Consider the following 15,191-nt stretch of genomic DNA (forward strand, 5'->3'; position numbering starts at 1 on the left):
TACTCCATCCAGCATGCCACCTAACAGACACGAAGCCTTCCCTGATCCACCTAGCTAAAAAATAATCAATCTTTTCCTCTTCTGATTCCTGTAGGACTTTGTATCACTTATTCGCTACTTTGTGTACTGGCCTCATCTTCCCTAGAAGACTGTAAGATCACAGAAAGCAAGATCCACCTCTTACTCCTTTTTTCCCCAATTTTCCACAGTACTTGACACACAATAAAATATGTGTTGACTGAACGAATTTCCAAATAACACAGTATAAGTGGTGAATGCTAATAAAAAGACTTCTCTGAATATGGTCATCCTTCACAAAATACATATCATCTCTAGGGAATGTTTTGGTATTATTATTTTTTTATATAGTAGATCCAATTGTGGTCATTATCTTCTTTCTTAAATGTTAGTAGACAGAGGGGAAAGCAAGGCAAACTATTTTCCAAAACTAATTCTAAAGTTTAAAAGATTTGTATGTCTCACACTTTTGTTTTCTTTTGGTAGAAAAATTCCAGACTGATTTAAGTTTTGACATACTGCTTTATATGATTCAAACTATTCTTTTTAAATGGCTTCTATCTAAATAAATAAGGATAATTTTACTTCTCGTAAATATGTTCTACTATCGGTAAGTATCTGTACAAGCATTTTATACCAATTTTTGCCCAAGAGTTTTTGAATTAATGCTAATCAAAGCTGCCCTGTCCTCTTATTTTTCTATATGAACACTGAAATTGCAGCTGCCTGCCAAGTCTGCTGAGGGATGAATGTAATAATTTTCAATTGGACTGTTAGCCCAAAGGGAACCCCGATAGCAGGAGATTGACAGATGCAGCATGGATTATCTTGTGCTCTAAAATCAGCCCAATTTGTGGTTTGTTGCAGGTGCTAAAGAGATTGATATTGCTGCTACCCTGGAGCACTTGAGGGACCAGAGACCAGGCATGGTCCAGACAAAGGTACTGTCAATAAATCCACTGGGATTTTCAATACATTAAAAGTCTTTCCATGTAGTTGTTTTCTTGATAGAAGAGAGAGCCTATGCCCTAATTTACCTTAGGTCACTGGTTTATTACTCTGCTTTGACTACCTACATACCCAGGTTTATTTATGGCAAAAGAGGCATTTAGGCCACTTTCTTTAAGGTGTTTGTTGTTGGTTCTGGAAACAACTCTAACATCTGTCTTGATTAGCTTATGCTACGCTACTTTGGTGGACCTGGAAATCACATCGACATAGGCATCTCCTCCATCATTGCACAGCACCCACCCAATGTTTTGGGGCTTCTGGATGTTTTTACATTTCATAAGTATCAGTGTAGCATGTAGGCTGATGATCCATTAAGATATGATGTGATATGATATAATATATGTGATATATTAATAATGCCTTCTGGTATAATATGATGATACAGTATAATATAAGAAGGTATTCTATGTACAATATATTGTACAACTAGAGAGTAACATGTTAGCTACATAATATTATTCTCATAATAACATGATAAAACCTTAACTAACTAAACACTAGTATGAATAAGACTAATTTCTGACCTTTACGTAGTCTAGTAAGGTTTCCTTTGGAGAACTTTCAGTTAACCACATTTGACAAGTATGAGACAACAAGAACCTAAATATAAGAGAATAAGAATAAAAATAGTAAGAACAAAATTTTAGTATGCATAAAGTGCTCCATAAATGTCTTCTTTTACTATTACTACATTCTACTTTTAAGAGAAAGAGACGAATGGCAAACCAGTCTAATATCAGGATCATGGGCCTTAAGATAATAACAACATACATACACAAACAAAACCTACAAGATTTCTCGGACTCAGTATGCATTCATTCCATTTCCCGACATGCTCTGTATCACACACCCAGTCCTATACAGGGACCATACACAGGAGAACAAAGAAAGAAAACTAAAGCCTTCCTCTAGCCTACTAAAAATAAAGCACTCTTCTCCCCCACAAAATGCTCTCAAATATCCTGTCTTAAACGTGCCTCAGTCATAAAATATGGTTCTTTCCATTCTCAAAATGTTTCTGACACTTAGAATTATTAGTGTCTACAGAGAAGACTTGAAACCATAAAAAAGATGCTATTGCTGAATTCCTAAGAGGATTTAAAGCTTTCACATAGACATGTGAATTTACATGTATAGATACGCATCTGTATATATGTGACATGTATTTGTACACATAGGTTTGATGTATTTGTCTTTCTCTCACATACATGTACAAATACATACTAATTGAAAGAGAACCGCATAAAGTCAGGTACCCAGGATTCTTAGATTCAATTTCTATAGCCTAATGATTTATTTTCTGACTGTGAACATGTGTTAACTTCTGTGCCTCATTTTTCCCATCATAAAAAATGGGTATTTTTACAATGTCTACAATTCTGTATTACCCTAAAATGTTGCAAAACTAATAGAAATTATTGTAATGGAGCTACCATTGATAGAACCATTTAGTTTCCAAAGCACTTTCCTTACACAACCCCCTGAAATAGAGAGGGTCAATAATTTTATTAGCTATTTTTCAAATGAGAAAAGTAAAATTCAGAGGGTTTTTATGCAATTTAACCCCTGCACAGACACACAGCATATGATATATATAACCTTAGTGGAACAAACTTCCAAATCCAGTGCTCTTTCTACTTCATTACTTTTAATTCTCCTTTAATACACTAAAGCCTACTAGAAATAAGAAATAACGTGTTTGTTGAATCTAAATTCCAGGTTTTCTTTTTCTATTAAATGTGTTATTAACATTTAATATTTAATATTATTATAATTAACTGAATGTGGTTAGTAACTATTTACACTTAATTTACCCTTTGTCTATTTCAGTGCTCAGAGTATCATAACTTTAATAATTTAAAGTTAAACTCAATTTTGATACATTAAATATACCAATTTTGCTATTAACTAGAGCTAAATAGGTCACGAAATGTATAAAGCAATGGCTTGGAATCGTGAATACCTTAGTTCAAATCTTGCCTCACATTCTTACTAGTTGTTTTTCCCTGAATAAGTCATTTAATTTCTCTGTGCTTCAGTTTCCTCATCTGTAAAATGGAACTAAAAATAGCACCTACCTCAGAAGGTTCTTGAGATGATCAAATGAGACATGGTACATAAACATTTTGTAAACCTTGAAAGACAGTATAAATGCTAACAATTATTTTAGGTTTTTTCTATCATTACCCATAAGATCTCATAAGGACTATTTGTCCATTAAGTTTCACTTATCTTTACTGTTAAGTCCTCTTAAGAGCTCCATTCTTCTAGTTCTGCTTTTCTCACTTTGCATTATTTCATCAAGATCTGTACAGGTATTTTCAAGTTTATTCTAGTTGGTGGTCTTAGTATTATAGTATTATATTACATTAATATACCATAACTAACTCAGTCTCTTATGTAGGATATTTAGATTATTTCTAGTGTTGTTGTCATTATTGTTGGGAGTGGTTTGTAGTAACATGAAGCTGTTAGCAATTTTAATGGTATTTTTTCCCATTTCTCAAAAGTAGGATTCTTAGGTCAAAAGTTTTGATTGTTTTCATCATTTTTACAATTTTTTAATTTATCATTTTAACTGAAAACTTCCATATTGCTTTCCAAAAAATTTGTTTTACTAGCAAAGAATGAGTGTGTCATGAAAATGTTTTCATTATGAAGACTTATTTCTTGCAGTAAAAAGAACATAGTATCCTAAGGAAAACATAGTATCCTGAGGATACTTTTTACTCCAAATCCAAATGAAAGAAAGAGCTTCTTAGATTGTTGTTCAACCGAGTAACCTGGATTTCAGATCTGACCTCTCACTATGTGACCTTGAGCAAGCAGACCTGTTACCAATCCTTGTCTACATGGAACATATTTTGAGGATTAACTAAATAGTAGTGTTGCAAAAGCTCTGCTATTCATCTCCACTCTGACCTCCCCCACCCACACCAAAAAAAAAAAAAGCTATTACTGGCAAGATAGTGACTTTTTTATTATTGCAAATAATGAGTCTAATTTTCTCATGGGAACAACTCTTAATTATCTGTATCCAAAGCTCCTACGTGAAGTATCCACAGAAAATTTTAAAGCCTCAATTGATGTCTTTCTCTCCCCTTCACCAAAGGCCAATTCCCATACTTCCTCCACCTTCCACTTCAATTGGTGCATGCCCAAGGAAAACTAATTTTTGTATCAACATTAGGAAGACATATTTTCTGCAAAACAAAATATTTGCAGGGGTTGTAGAAAATGGGAACACTGATAGTGTTGGTGGAACCGTGAACTGATTTAACCATTTTGGAGAGCAATCTGGAATTATGCCCAGAAAGTTATAAAACCATGCCTATCCTTAGACTCAGCAATACCGCTGTTGGTTCTGTTTCTCAAGGAGATCAGGGGAAAAGGAAAAGAACCTATATGTTCTAAAATTGTTATAGCGATTCTCTTTGTGGTGGCAAAGAACTAGAAATTGAGATATCCATCAACTGGGGAAGGACTGAATAAGTTGTGGCATCTGAGTGTGATGGAATACTACTACATTGTAAGAAATGATGAGCAGGTCAATTTTTTAAAAACCTACATGAAAAAGTGAAAAATAAAATACAGCCACAGAACTAATATTTGAAAAAATAACTTGTGAATATCTACCTCCAGAGAAAGGGCTGATAAATAGAAACACAAAAGACATGGTTTATAAATTTTTTTGCCAAATAATGCTTTCTCTGGGATGGGGAGGAGAGGAAAGGAGATATCTGGGGATTTTGATATAGCCAAAAAAACAGATTAATAAATAATAATAAAGATAAAATCATACAATACATTCCAAAGGCAGAAATAGTAAGTTCTTCACTATTCAGCATCACATTATCCAGCATTCACTATGAAATGGTACTTCTCCCTATCTGTAGTACAGTAATCATTGATGTTCAAGAAGATGGCCCTGAGGTACTGTACAGGCCTCAAGTTCTCTCTAAATTATCAAAGAAAGATGGCACCATGTTCAGTGTATTTTTTTAGATTGTGTTTAACTGTGTTCTAATTCTTCAATATGATAAATTTTCCTATTCTCTAATTTTCTTGGGAGACAAAGACTTTATTATATACGGTGCTTGAATTATTAATAACAGGGCTTAGGTGATTGAGATTTGCCTGTTTCAAAAATACTGTAAATTCAGGTACTGGGATGAAAGGGGACAAAAGTATTGTAAGCCCAAGAAAATCACTACTACATTTTAGTTTATGATTCCTTTCCCTACCTAATCCCATGAAATCTGAACTTTCTCTTCCAAGGTGAATTATTTTTAATTACTTTGAATTGTTTGGGCAAATTAGGGTATTATTCTAAGTTCTAACCCATCACATGGGTCAGAGAGAGTTATTCTTAGTTTATTTAAATATATTTAAACAAATCACAACTAACTACAAAAAAAAAAAGAACTAAATAAGCAATTTGGTATGGACTATAAACCAGAAATTTAAGTCAAATTGGAAGGTGGCACTTTTTGTATTCCATTCTCTCTTATCTCCTCTGTTTGTCTTTTCAATTATCCCTCCCCCCCCCTTTTACTCCTTTTCTGACTCCTTTCTCCTACCAACAAAGATTCCCTGAACTCATCCTTAAAAATAAAATTCACTTGCCCTTAGAACTATCATATTAAATCTCTTTTCACTAACACTAACACTAACAACCTCTTTAAAAAGCTATCTAGACTAGATTGCTTCCATTTTCTCACCTCTTCCTGACTTTTCTTCCCTTTGCAATTTGGCTTCTCTCCACACTACTCCACAAAAATTTCTTTTCCCACATTTCTAGCAATCACTTTTTTCTAAATCCAATGGTCTTTTCTCAGCCCTTAGCCTTCTTGAGCTCCCTGCAATATTTGATATTATTGACTACTCCCTCCCTCTGGATACTCTTTCTTTTGTTTTTTGTTTTGTTTTGACCTTCATGATTCTCTTCTACTTTTCTTTTTTATCTTTCTCAGTCTGTTTTGCAGGATCATTATCCATGGCCCACCCATTGTGCACAGGTTTCTTTGGGACTATTGTAAACTTTCTCCTCTCCCTCCAAGCAGGTGACAAGTTAATATCCCTAAAGCATAAATCTGGCCCAAATGCCTCTAGGATAAAATAGGAATTCTTCTGTCTTCTACTTAAAATTCTTTACAGTCTGATTCTAGTTCATATTTCTAGCCTGATTATACTCATACTCCCCTTTACACACACGCTACATTCCCATCAAACTGGTTTCCTTGTGGTCTCCTAGACATAACATTGCATCTCCCAAGCCTGAACTGTTCTTCCTCTTCAGCTTCATCTCTTGGAAAGCCTAGCTTCATTTAGGGCTCAGATCAAGTTTTGTATTCTTCAAGAGATCTCTCGTGATTCTCCTAGCTACTCCTCCCTGCAAATCACTTTATATATGTAAATATATATACATATCCACATATGTACGTACACATGCAAATTCAAAAATGATAAGTGAATGAGAGAGAGAGAGAGAGAGAGAGAGAGAGAGAGAGAGAGAGAGCTCCTTTTACTGCCTTTGAATATACTGTACCACCTCCCCCCACCCCCAGTGGAATGCAATCTTCTTGGGGGAATACCCTGCATCACTTTTGAATTTGTATCTTTAGTGCCTAGCAGTGTCAGGCATATAGAAAGTGTTCAACATTTGTTTTTTTATTGTTTCATGATCCTGTTTGAATTTAGCTGAGTAGCATCTCGGACAACAGGCATTTGGACCATCACCAGGACTGTATTCAAAACCTTTGTTTGCTTGATGGAAATTGCTAGCTCTTACATCCCATTAATGGAGTCTTTAAGAATCCAGAGTCCCCTCCATAACACAGTAAGGCCCTGAAGAAGAGCACTGTGACACAATATTTGTTATTATTTCATTATAATTATATCTATTTTTATAAGGGAAATTGCTTTGCTTCTATATGTATATAGTTTAATAGATCCATAAGAACTCCTTAAGAACCTGCTATGTATAATAAATTTTGCCATATGCCATGAGATACATAAAAGAAGTGTATACAGTATACTATACAGTCCCAGCCCTCAAAGAATTTACAGTCTGGTTAGGGAGACAACATATAGACACACAAAAACTTAAAGAACAATATAATGATATGCAAGAGATGTCACAAGGCAGTCCATGAAATTGTCCTTCCATTTTCAGCTGTACTAAATTTCTAAAATTCACAGTAAAGGTTTTATTTTTAGGAAGGAGAGAAAAAAAATCACAGGATATAGTTAAAATAACATGCATCAAAAGATAAATGTACCTCTTCTTCAAGATGTATACCTTATCAACAGATAGTTCCCTTCCTTCCCCTTTAGTGTATCTCTGTGAAAGTGACCATTTTTTTAAACCCTTACCTTCCACCTTAGAATCAATACTATGTATTGGCTCCCAGGCAGAAGAGTGATAAGAGTTAGGCAATGGGAGTTAAGTGACTTGCCCAGGGTCACACAGCTAGGAAGTGTCTGAGGCCAGATTTGAACCTAGGAACTCCTGTCTCTAGGCCTGGCTCTCAATCCACTGAACTACCCAGCTGTACCCAAAAGTGACCATTTTTAATTGGAGCCCTTTACTTATTTCCTTTGGAAATGTTAGATAGAACTAATCTTTTCTTTTTATTATTTTCTCATCACTAAGAAATTCAAATCACCTGGCTCCATGGCCAAGACATCATGTTCTGTTTCTTCTTATGGTGTATCATGTAAACAAAAAACATTTTTTAAAACTCTCGGGAAGAAAAGGACACACACACACACACACATACATATATATATATATATATATGATGCTTACTTCATCACAATTCCTTCATCATTTTCTATTCTGTCTGCATTCTTCTTTCACATCTCTTACCTTCACCTACATTTCTCCCAATTCATCTAAATTCCCCAAATAGTCTTTATTAGATGCTTCCTGTCATCTCCAGTGTTCAACCTTAAATTTTCTGATCCTGTCCTGCATCCTTGCCTATTCCAAGAAATTTAGGGTTGTTCCTTCCCCAATTACTCTAGCCATCTCCCTATGTTCCCAACTATGGACACAGATACCTAGAATCTATCTGCAACAGACATCAGAGATTAGTTTTTGACTACTGAAAGCCAAGAAGGACCAGATGGAATGTTCTGCCTTATTTTCCTGAAGAAGAGAAGAAACTACTTCATTGCCTTAAAGGAAGAAGTCATTTACTGAACTTTGCAAGGAGAGGAGATGTTGCTCCTTCCAAAATGAAGAAATGGGCATAGACACCTCCATGACATCTTCAATTCCTCTCAGCAGAACCCTATTGAAAACATTTTAACATGAAAGCTGACATGTGCTAATACCTAGTATTATACCAGGAAATAGTTATGTGAATCAATTGACAAGCATTTATTAAGCATTTACTATGTGCCAGGTGATGTTCTAGGTGCCTGGAATAGAAAAATAAAAATGAAATTATCCCTTAAAAGCTTATATTGTATTGGAGGAAATTACATATATCTGCAAATACATGCAATATGTGTGTGAACAAATATGCACAAAATCAATGCAAGATAAACCATCAAATATTGCTCTAGATTTTCATTTAGTCTTTTTTTTCCTATTAATTTATTGGGAAAGAAGATTGTAGTGTAACTAAAGTGTTTTAATCTCGGCTAAAAATGTCTATTGAAATTGAATCCTCTCCTGTTTTGAACTGGAATAAATGAACTGGAAATATTTCCTTCTTCTCTTTCTTCATTCCCATTCTGCTATATACTACAGTTTTTGACCCACTGATTTTTGGTGTAGATCAGCCAAACATCTGCAAATTGTCTCCCTGTGTATATGTAACCAAAAATTAAATGTAGGAAACCTTTCCAAAAATAATGGATCTCAAATTTAATTTCAATTCACACTTTCTTGATATTTTTGTGTAGAAAATATCAACCCATTTCCCAATTTCCTACTCAATTGGCAACTAATCAAATTCTTGGCTGATTTTCAGATCCTTTCCATGTTCAGACATTATAAAAACCAGGTGGCCTCAAATCTTTTCCATCCAGATGACCTCTTGTTCTTCTAAAATTGGATTTGATCCAGGTTTGAGTCAGGATGACATTTTGTCATTCTTCCAAGACCATGTTTTGTTCTTTAATTAGACTTTATCTATACACACTTCCTATTCAGTGCTTTCTTAAAAATAAATTCCCATTGCAAAAAATATTTCAAATCCTGGAACTTAATCATCTAATTCACATGCCCAATTGGCCTTTATTCCTAAACTTGCTGAAAATAGTTGATAACTCTTAGAAAGTAGACCTCTGCCAAAATCTTTTTCTTGTTCACTGCCCCAATTCAAGAGAAAATGTCCCATCCAAGAAGAAGCCTATTACATTCTCCTTCATTTGACACTGTTACTCCCTCCTGAAGGCTTTCTCTTTCATGGACTTTTATGACACAACTCTTCCTGGTTATCCTCCTACCTACCTGTCTGATTGCTTCTTTTCAGTCTCATTTGCACTTCGTCATTCATATCATATTCCCTAACGGTGAGTATTCACCAAGGTTTCTGTTCTGGCTACTCTTCTTTTTCTTCATCTCTGACTGATCTCATCAGCTCCCATGGGTTTAATTATCTTCTAGATGATAGGGAGTCATGCCAGGTTTATATATCTAATCCCATTTTTCTATCTCATTCTTTCTTCAACACTTTCCTATGAGACATATCAAACTTGGTATCTAAGGGACATCAAATTCAGTGTATCTGAAAGACAATTCATTACCTTTCTCCCTACACCCTGCCCTCTTCCAAATTTCCCTATTTGTGTCACCACTTTTCCAGTTTCCCTGGTTTGTAACTTTGTCATTTTCCTCAACTCCTCACTTTCCTTCTCTCACATATCTGATCATTTATCAAAATATGCCATTTCTGTCTCTGGATCATCTGTTATTTCTCTGCCTTTCTACTCCCACAGCCAACAGTATAATTCAAACCTTCAGCCCTTCTCCCAAGATTATTGCAACAACCTCCTAATTGGTATTCTTCCTTCAAGTCTCTCACTTCCAGTTCATTCTACACAATCCTGTGACAGTGATTTTCCTTAAATCTAATCTCACTGTGTCACTCTTCCACTCAACTGATGCCTTTGCACACTCTTGTTTCCCATGCCTAAAATGAACTCCCCTCTCCTCTTCCTTTGCTCTCACTTTCTTCTTAATTCTCTGAAGTATGGCTTCCAACTTATACATTCATCTGAAACTACTTTATCCAGTGTTGCCAGTGATCTTGTAATCACCAGATCTCATGGCTTTTTCTCAATCCTCTTTCTTCTACGCTTCTCTGGAACCTCTGACACTATTGTTCTCCTTTTCTTGATATTCTCTTCTCTAGGATTTCATGTCATTGTTATTTCCTAGTTCTTTCTCTTCTTGTTTGACTACTATTCAGGTACATTTGCTGAATCTTCATCTCAGTCATTCCCACAAGTGATGAGTGTCCTCCAAAGTTCCTCGTGTCCCTTTTCTATTTTTCCATTATTAAATTTACTTAATGATCTCATCAGCTCTCCTGATGAGATAAGAGTAAATCTGATGTTTCTCAGATCTACCAAGGCAATCTTAACTTCATTCTTGACCTCCAGTACCAAAATCTAGAGTTGTTTATTAGAAATCTTAGATGTCTCAAATACATCTTAAATTCAACATATCCAGAACTGAAATTATTATCTTTCCCCTGAAAACCTTCTTCCTACCTTTCTATCATTATTGAGGTTATCATCATCCTCTTAGCCACTCAAGCTCATAGCCTAGATGTTATCCTCAACTCCTAACTTTCTCTCATCCCTCCCTCACCCCAAATCCAGTCTGTTTCCAAGTCATGTCTATTCCATCTTCCTGACATTTCTTATAAATGCCCCCTTTTCTCCACTGTCAACTGTCACCACTCTGATGCAGGATCTCATCACCTCATGCCTAGACTATGACAGTGACTTTCTGGTTGGTCTCCCTAATTGATGTCTCTCACCACTTCAATCCATCCTATACTTGGTTGTCAAGTTGATCTTCCTAAAATATGAGTCTTATAAAAAAAACTCCCTAAATTCCTTTTCATCTCTAAGATATAATTTAAAATTCTATTTGTCTTTTAAAACCATTTATAACCAGGGCCCTTCCTACCTCTTCAATCTTCTTAACCCTACTCACCTCACATACTCTTTGTTGATCTTCACACTGGACACTCCAACACTGTCTATGTTCACTGGCTTTCCCTAATGCCTGGAATTTTCCACCTATTCAACTCTACTTCATAGCTAACTTTAGAGAAAGTTGAATGCATTCTAAGTTAGCTGTATTTTATATTTTCTGGAATCATCATAAACATATAACTGTATTAACAAAAGGCATTTTTGAGTATGTATTGTGCATCTTTTTTGTGATATCTCCTAAAGAATGATATTAAATAAAACACTCTCTTTTTTGCCCTTAGTCAAAAAACAATTCTGGAGAATTCTTTAAATTGACCTTTGAAGGAAAAATTTAGATCCATGGAGTTTGTATGATGAAAAAATAGGCTCAATTAAGAATTTTTTTGTCCCTAGAGAATGCGATCTGGACAGTTTGAAGTGGAAATCAGAATCAAATGGAAATCTGTGGTTATTCTATTATTTGGCTTCTCGAAATATAAGCCATCTATGAAATGGATGATAAATTTTCAAATTTAAGTGCCTACTACTTCTATTCAGGTTCCCCCCTCCCTCCACAATGGATTCTTCTTTTGAGAAGTTATAGATATCTAAATTCTCGTTTCCTCAGAGTTACTGAGGTTTTTATAGCACTTTATGGTTTACAAGATGTTTTCTTCACAAGAAACCAAGGAGGTTAATGACTTAACTGAGACTACACAGCTAGCATCACATCACAACCAATACTTAAAGTCAGGACTCTTCATATATAAAATCTAGTGCTTTTTCTATTACACTACACTGACAGTCTGTCATCTCTCTATCTGGATGACTCTTTCCTGCCGCCCCCTTCTCCTTCCTTCCCTCTATCCACTTTTTTCTTCTCTATGTACATTCACACTCACACACATCGCTTTAATAAGAAAAACACTGTTGATGAGGTAAGCTTCTTGGCAATTTAAACAAAATTGTGGGTTGTATTGAGATAAATGTTGATTTGAGAAGCGATTACAACATTGCTCTTCTTCACTCTGTACATTACTTTTTAAGGAGAGAAAAACCCAGGAATAATTTATAATTCTGAGCTTTCAAAACATCACCCGGCTTGCTATGATCTGGAGATGGTAACGCAAAGCTAAAGATGTCTATTTTAAGCACTAGCCCAATTAACCCATGTCAGTCAGGACTGGTTAACTGTTTTCTATCTTTATATCATGGAAACCAGAGCACAACCACCTTTCCTCCAAGCCTTGCTGAAAATAGCTTCCTTGAATGTGCTGGTTTCTATTGGCAGTGTTCCCTCCTCATAATAAAAAATGAGGCTTTCACGTACACCATACTCTGCTTAACATTAGATTCAATGTCAAGTTTGTGTCTTTGTATCTGTTGCATTAACAAACTGAAGTTCATTTTGTTCCCTTCCACTGGAATACTAGAATATGTGATATGACCTGGATCGTCTTATTTTGCCTAAACAATTTCTTTCTATAAAACGATAGAGAAGGGGACAGCGAGGTGACTCAGTGAATTGAGATCCAGACCTAGAGATGAGAGGTCCTGGGTTCAAATGTGGCCCCGGACCTTCCGAGCCATGTGACCCAAAGTCACTTAACCCCCACCAATTGCCTCCCCTCTTCCACTCTTCTGCCTTGGAACCAATATGCAATATTAATTTGAAGAGGAAAAGGAGGGTTTTTTTTAATTAAATAAAAAATAAAACAATACAGAATATCAAATGGAGGGCAGGGGAGGAAGAAGAAAGCAATACTTGTTCATTCACTTTTTCTTTTTTCTTTCCTCCTAAATGTCCACAGGAGCAGTTTGAGTTTGCCTTGACAGCCGTGGCAGAGGAAGTAAATGCAATACTAAAGGCACTCCCCCAGTGAGCAACCCAATTCCTTGAATCTCTCTGAAGACTCATCCCTCATCTCCTCATCCTTCATCCCTGTGAATGTTGTTGGAAACCATGACTTGACCTTAATTGTGTCTTCTATTGTAAACACATAGTCATAGGGTCTTCAAAATGCCTATAGATGATACAATTTAGCAGTTAAAATGTGTATTTTTGTTTAAATAAAAAAATATAGAAACATCCAGTGTTGGAAGGGGGGGGGCGGGATAGTTTATCTATTCATTTTCACTTTCATGAAAAAAATTTTCATTTCCTGAAAGCACACATTTCACATACATTAATTTCAAATAATGTAATATTAATGGTTCATTAATTAGCATATTCTTATGCTCTTAGAAAGGACTGATTAGTTTTCGTCTCTGACTTTTCAAGGGAAGACTGATAGGGTCTTAAATACAAAACTCACAGGTTTAAAAAAATCAGTTTTTTTAACCTGACTTACCATAAGGCTATTGCCTTCTCATGAAGAGTTTAACACAGTTATTAAATCATGTAGTTTTTATACAAATGACTAGAAGACAGTGTGAGTTGCTGTCGTAGTGCTGCTGGCCCAACCTAGAGGCAAGTGATTTGACCTTAATGGACAATTGTTTGGCAGCCAAAAGCATGTGATCCACAATACTGTATTAATCACAAAGACTTTTCTCCTGTGTCCTGATGCTTTTAGATCCTATTTATTAGGTCCAGAAATTTTTTAAGTTACATTTCCATCTAACATACATTAAAGTTCCACAAACCTAAAAGGCTAATAAATAAATGCTATTTTTCAGTTTAAACACTGGAACTGACTTTCCCTATAATAGAAAGTTATTCAAAACAATATATGAGGCCATCTCGTATGGGAACATGTCAGTCTTTGGCATTAGGGCAGCAGCATTGCTATATTCATTTTGTGGATGAATGGTCAGAATAGAAAGAAAATGTTAACAAGCTGCTTGAAAGTATAGAAAGTTTCTGAATTACACACTAACTAGGCTAACACAGTAACTTTACAGTCAAGAGGTAGAATAGTGCAACCTGTAGGAAATGTTTTATGGATCTCTATTAGTAGCCTTGGAAACTGTACCATGGAAATTCCCATTCATTTCACAGAGAGAAAGGAAATAAAGAAACTTGTTCATGTACAATTTCATGTCAAAAAAAACAAACAGGAGAAATATAGAAAGTGTAGTCAGCCACCCAATTATATTTTGCCCATGTGATGTCAAATGCCTTATTTAACAAGATTTTTCCCCCTTCCCTGAATTAGACTGGTTATTTTGGCATTATATTTAAATTTTGTATTATGGAGGCTGAATACTTTTGTTAAAAATCATACTCATTGTTTTTGCTGGCCTCTGAAAGATATCTATTTCTTTTCGCCTTCCACTGGACATGATTTTCATACTCAACAAGACCCAAAGGTCTTCTTCCCTGTGCTGTAGGATTCATTCATAAGGCTGTGTACAAGGTGTTTCCTGCCGCTTCGCTTTTCCACTAAATTCCATATCATGCCTACCATTTTATCTGAAGAAGCAGTGCCTACTGTAAGAAAAAGAGATGCCAAAATGTATATGTCTGTTAATGGTATAGGCATGTGATGCTGCTTTAACTCATCTACCTTTCCTATAGAAAAATTGTTTTTCTCTAGTGGTAATTTAAATTGTAGACAAGAAAACTATCAATGAAGGGAGCTAATACCTAATTGTAATGTATAACTTATATATGTCTCGGATAGCCTCCAATGAGGGAGATATATTTAATTGTGCCATATTAAACTTTTGATTTCAGATTTGAATGGTCTTCATTTATGGACTTCTTTTTTGCTATCAAGCTTTGTTGTTTCAAAAACCAATATGTTCAGTTTTGTTTAGAACAGGAATAGTGCATACTTGGAGCTGAAAATCATGTTGCTATTTCAACTATATTGTATGAAATATGTTCAAGGCAAGAATGTCACAGAGATCTTATTTTTAGCAAAATAATTAATCTTATCAAAAGGCTTTAGACATACCTTTTCTAAGTAGGTGTTATTCTTAGTAGGTGTAACTGCTTGACATGGATATCCCATAGGGACATAATTATACATTTTCTTCTGCATAAAGCATTC

At 35.2% G+C, this 15,191-nt stretch overlaps 1 protein-coding gene across 1 annotated transcript in view; it reads left to right on the forward strand.

Annotated features, from left to right (window-relative positions):
• Window positions 1-13,076, forward strand: part of PTPRN2 (protein tyrosine phosphatase receptor type N2) — a 1,449,868-nt gene extending 1,436,792 nt beyond the window's left edge. The window contains exons 22-23 of the mRNA XM_044678956.1: window positions 886-959; window positions 13,005-13,076. Of these exons, the coding sequence (XP_044534891.1) occupies window positions 886-959; window positions 13,005-13,076 (146 nt within the window). The remainder of the gene's footprint in view (window positions 1-885; window positions 960-13,004) is intronic.
• The last annotated feature ends 2,115 nt before the right edge of the window (window positions 13,077-15,191 follow it).

Source organism: Gracilinanus agilis, chromosome 5, assembly GCF_016433145.1.
Source record: "Gracilinanus agilis isolate LMUSP501 chromosome 5, AgileGrace, whole genome shotgun sequence".
NCBI lineage: Eukaryota > Metazoa > Chordata > Mammalia > Didelphimorphia > Didelphidae > Gracilinanus > Gracilinanus agilis.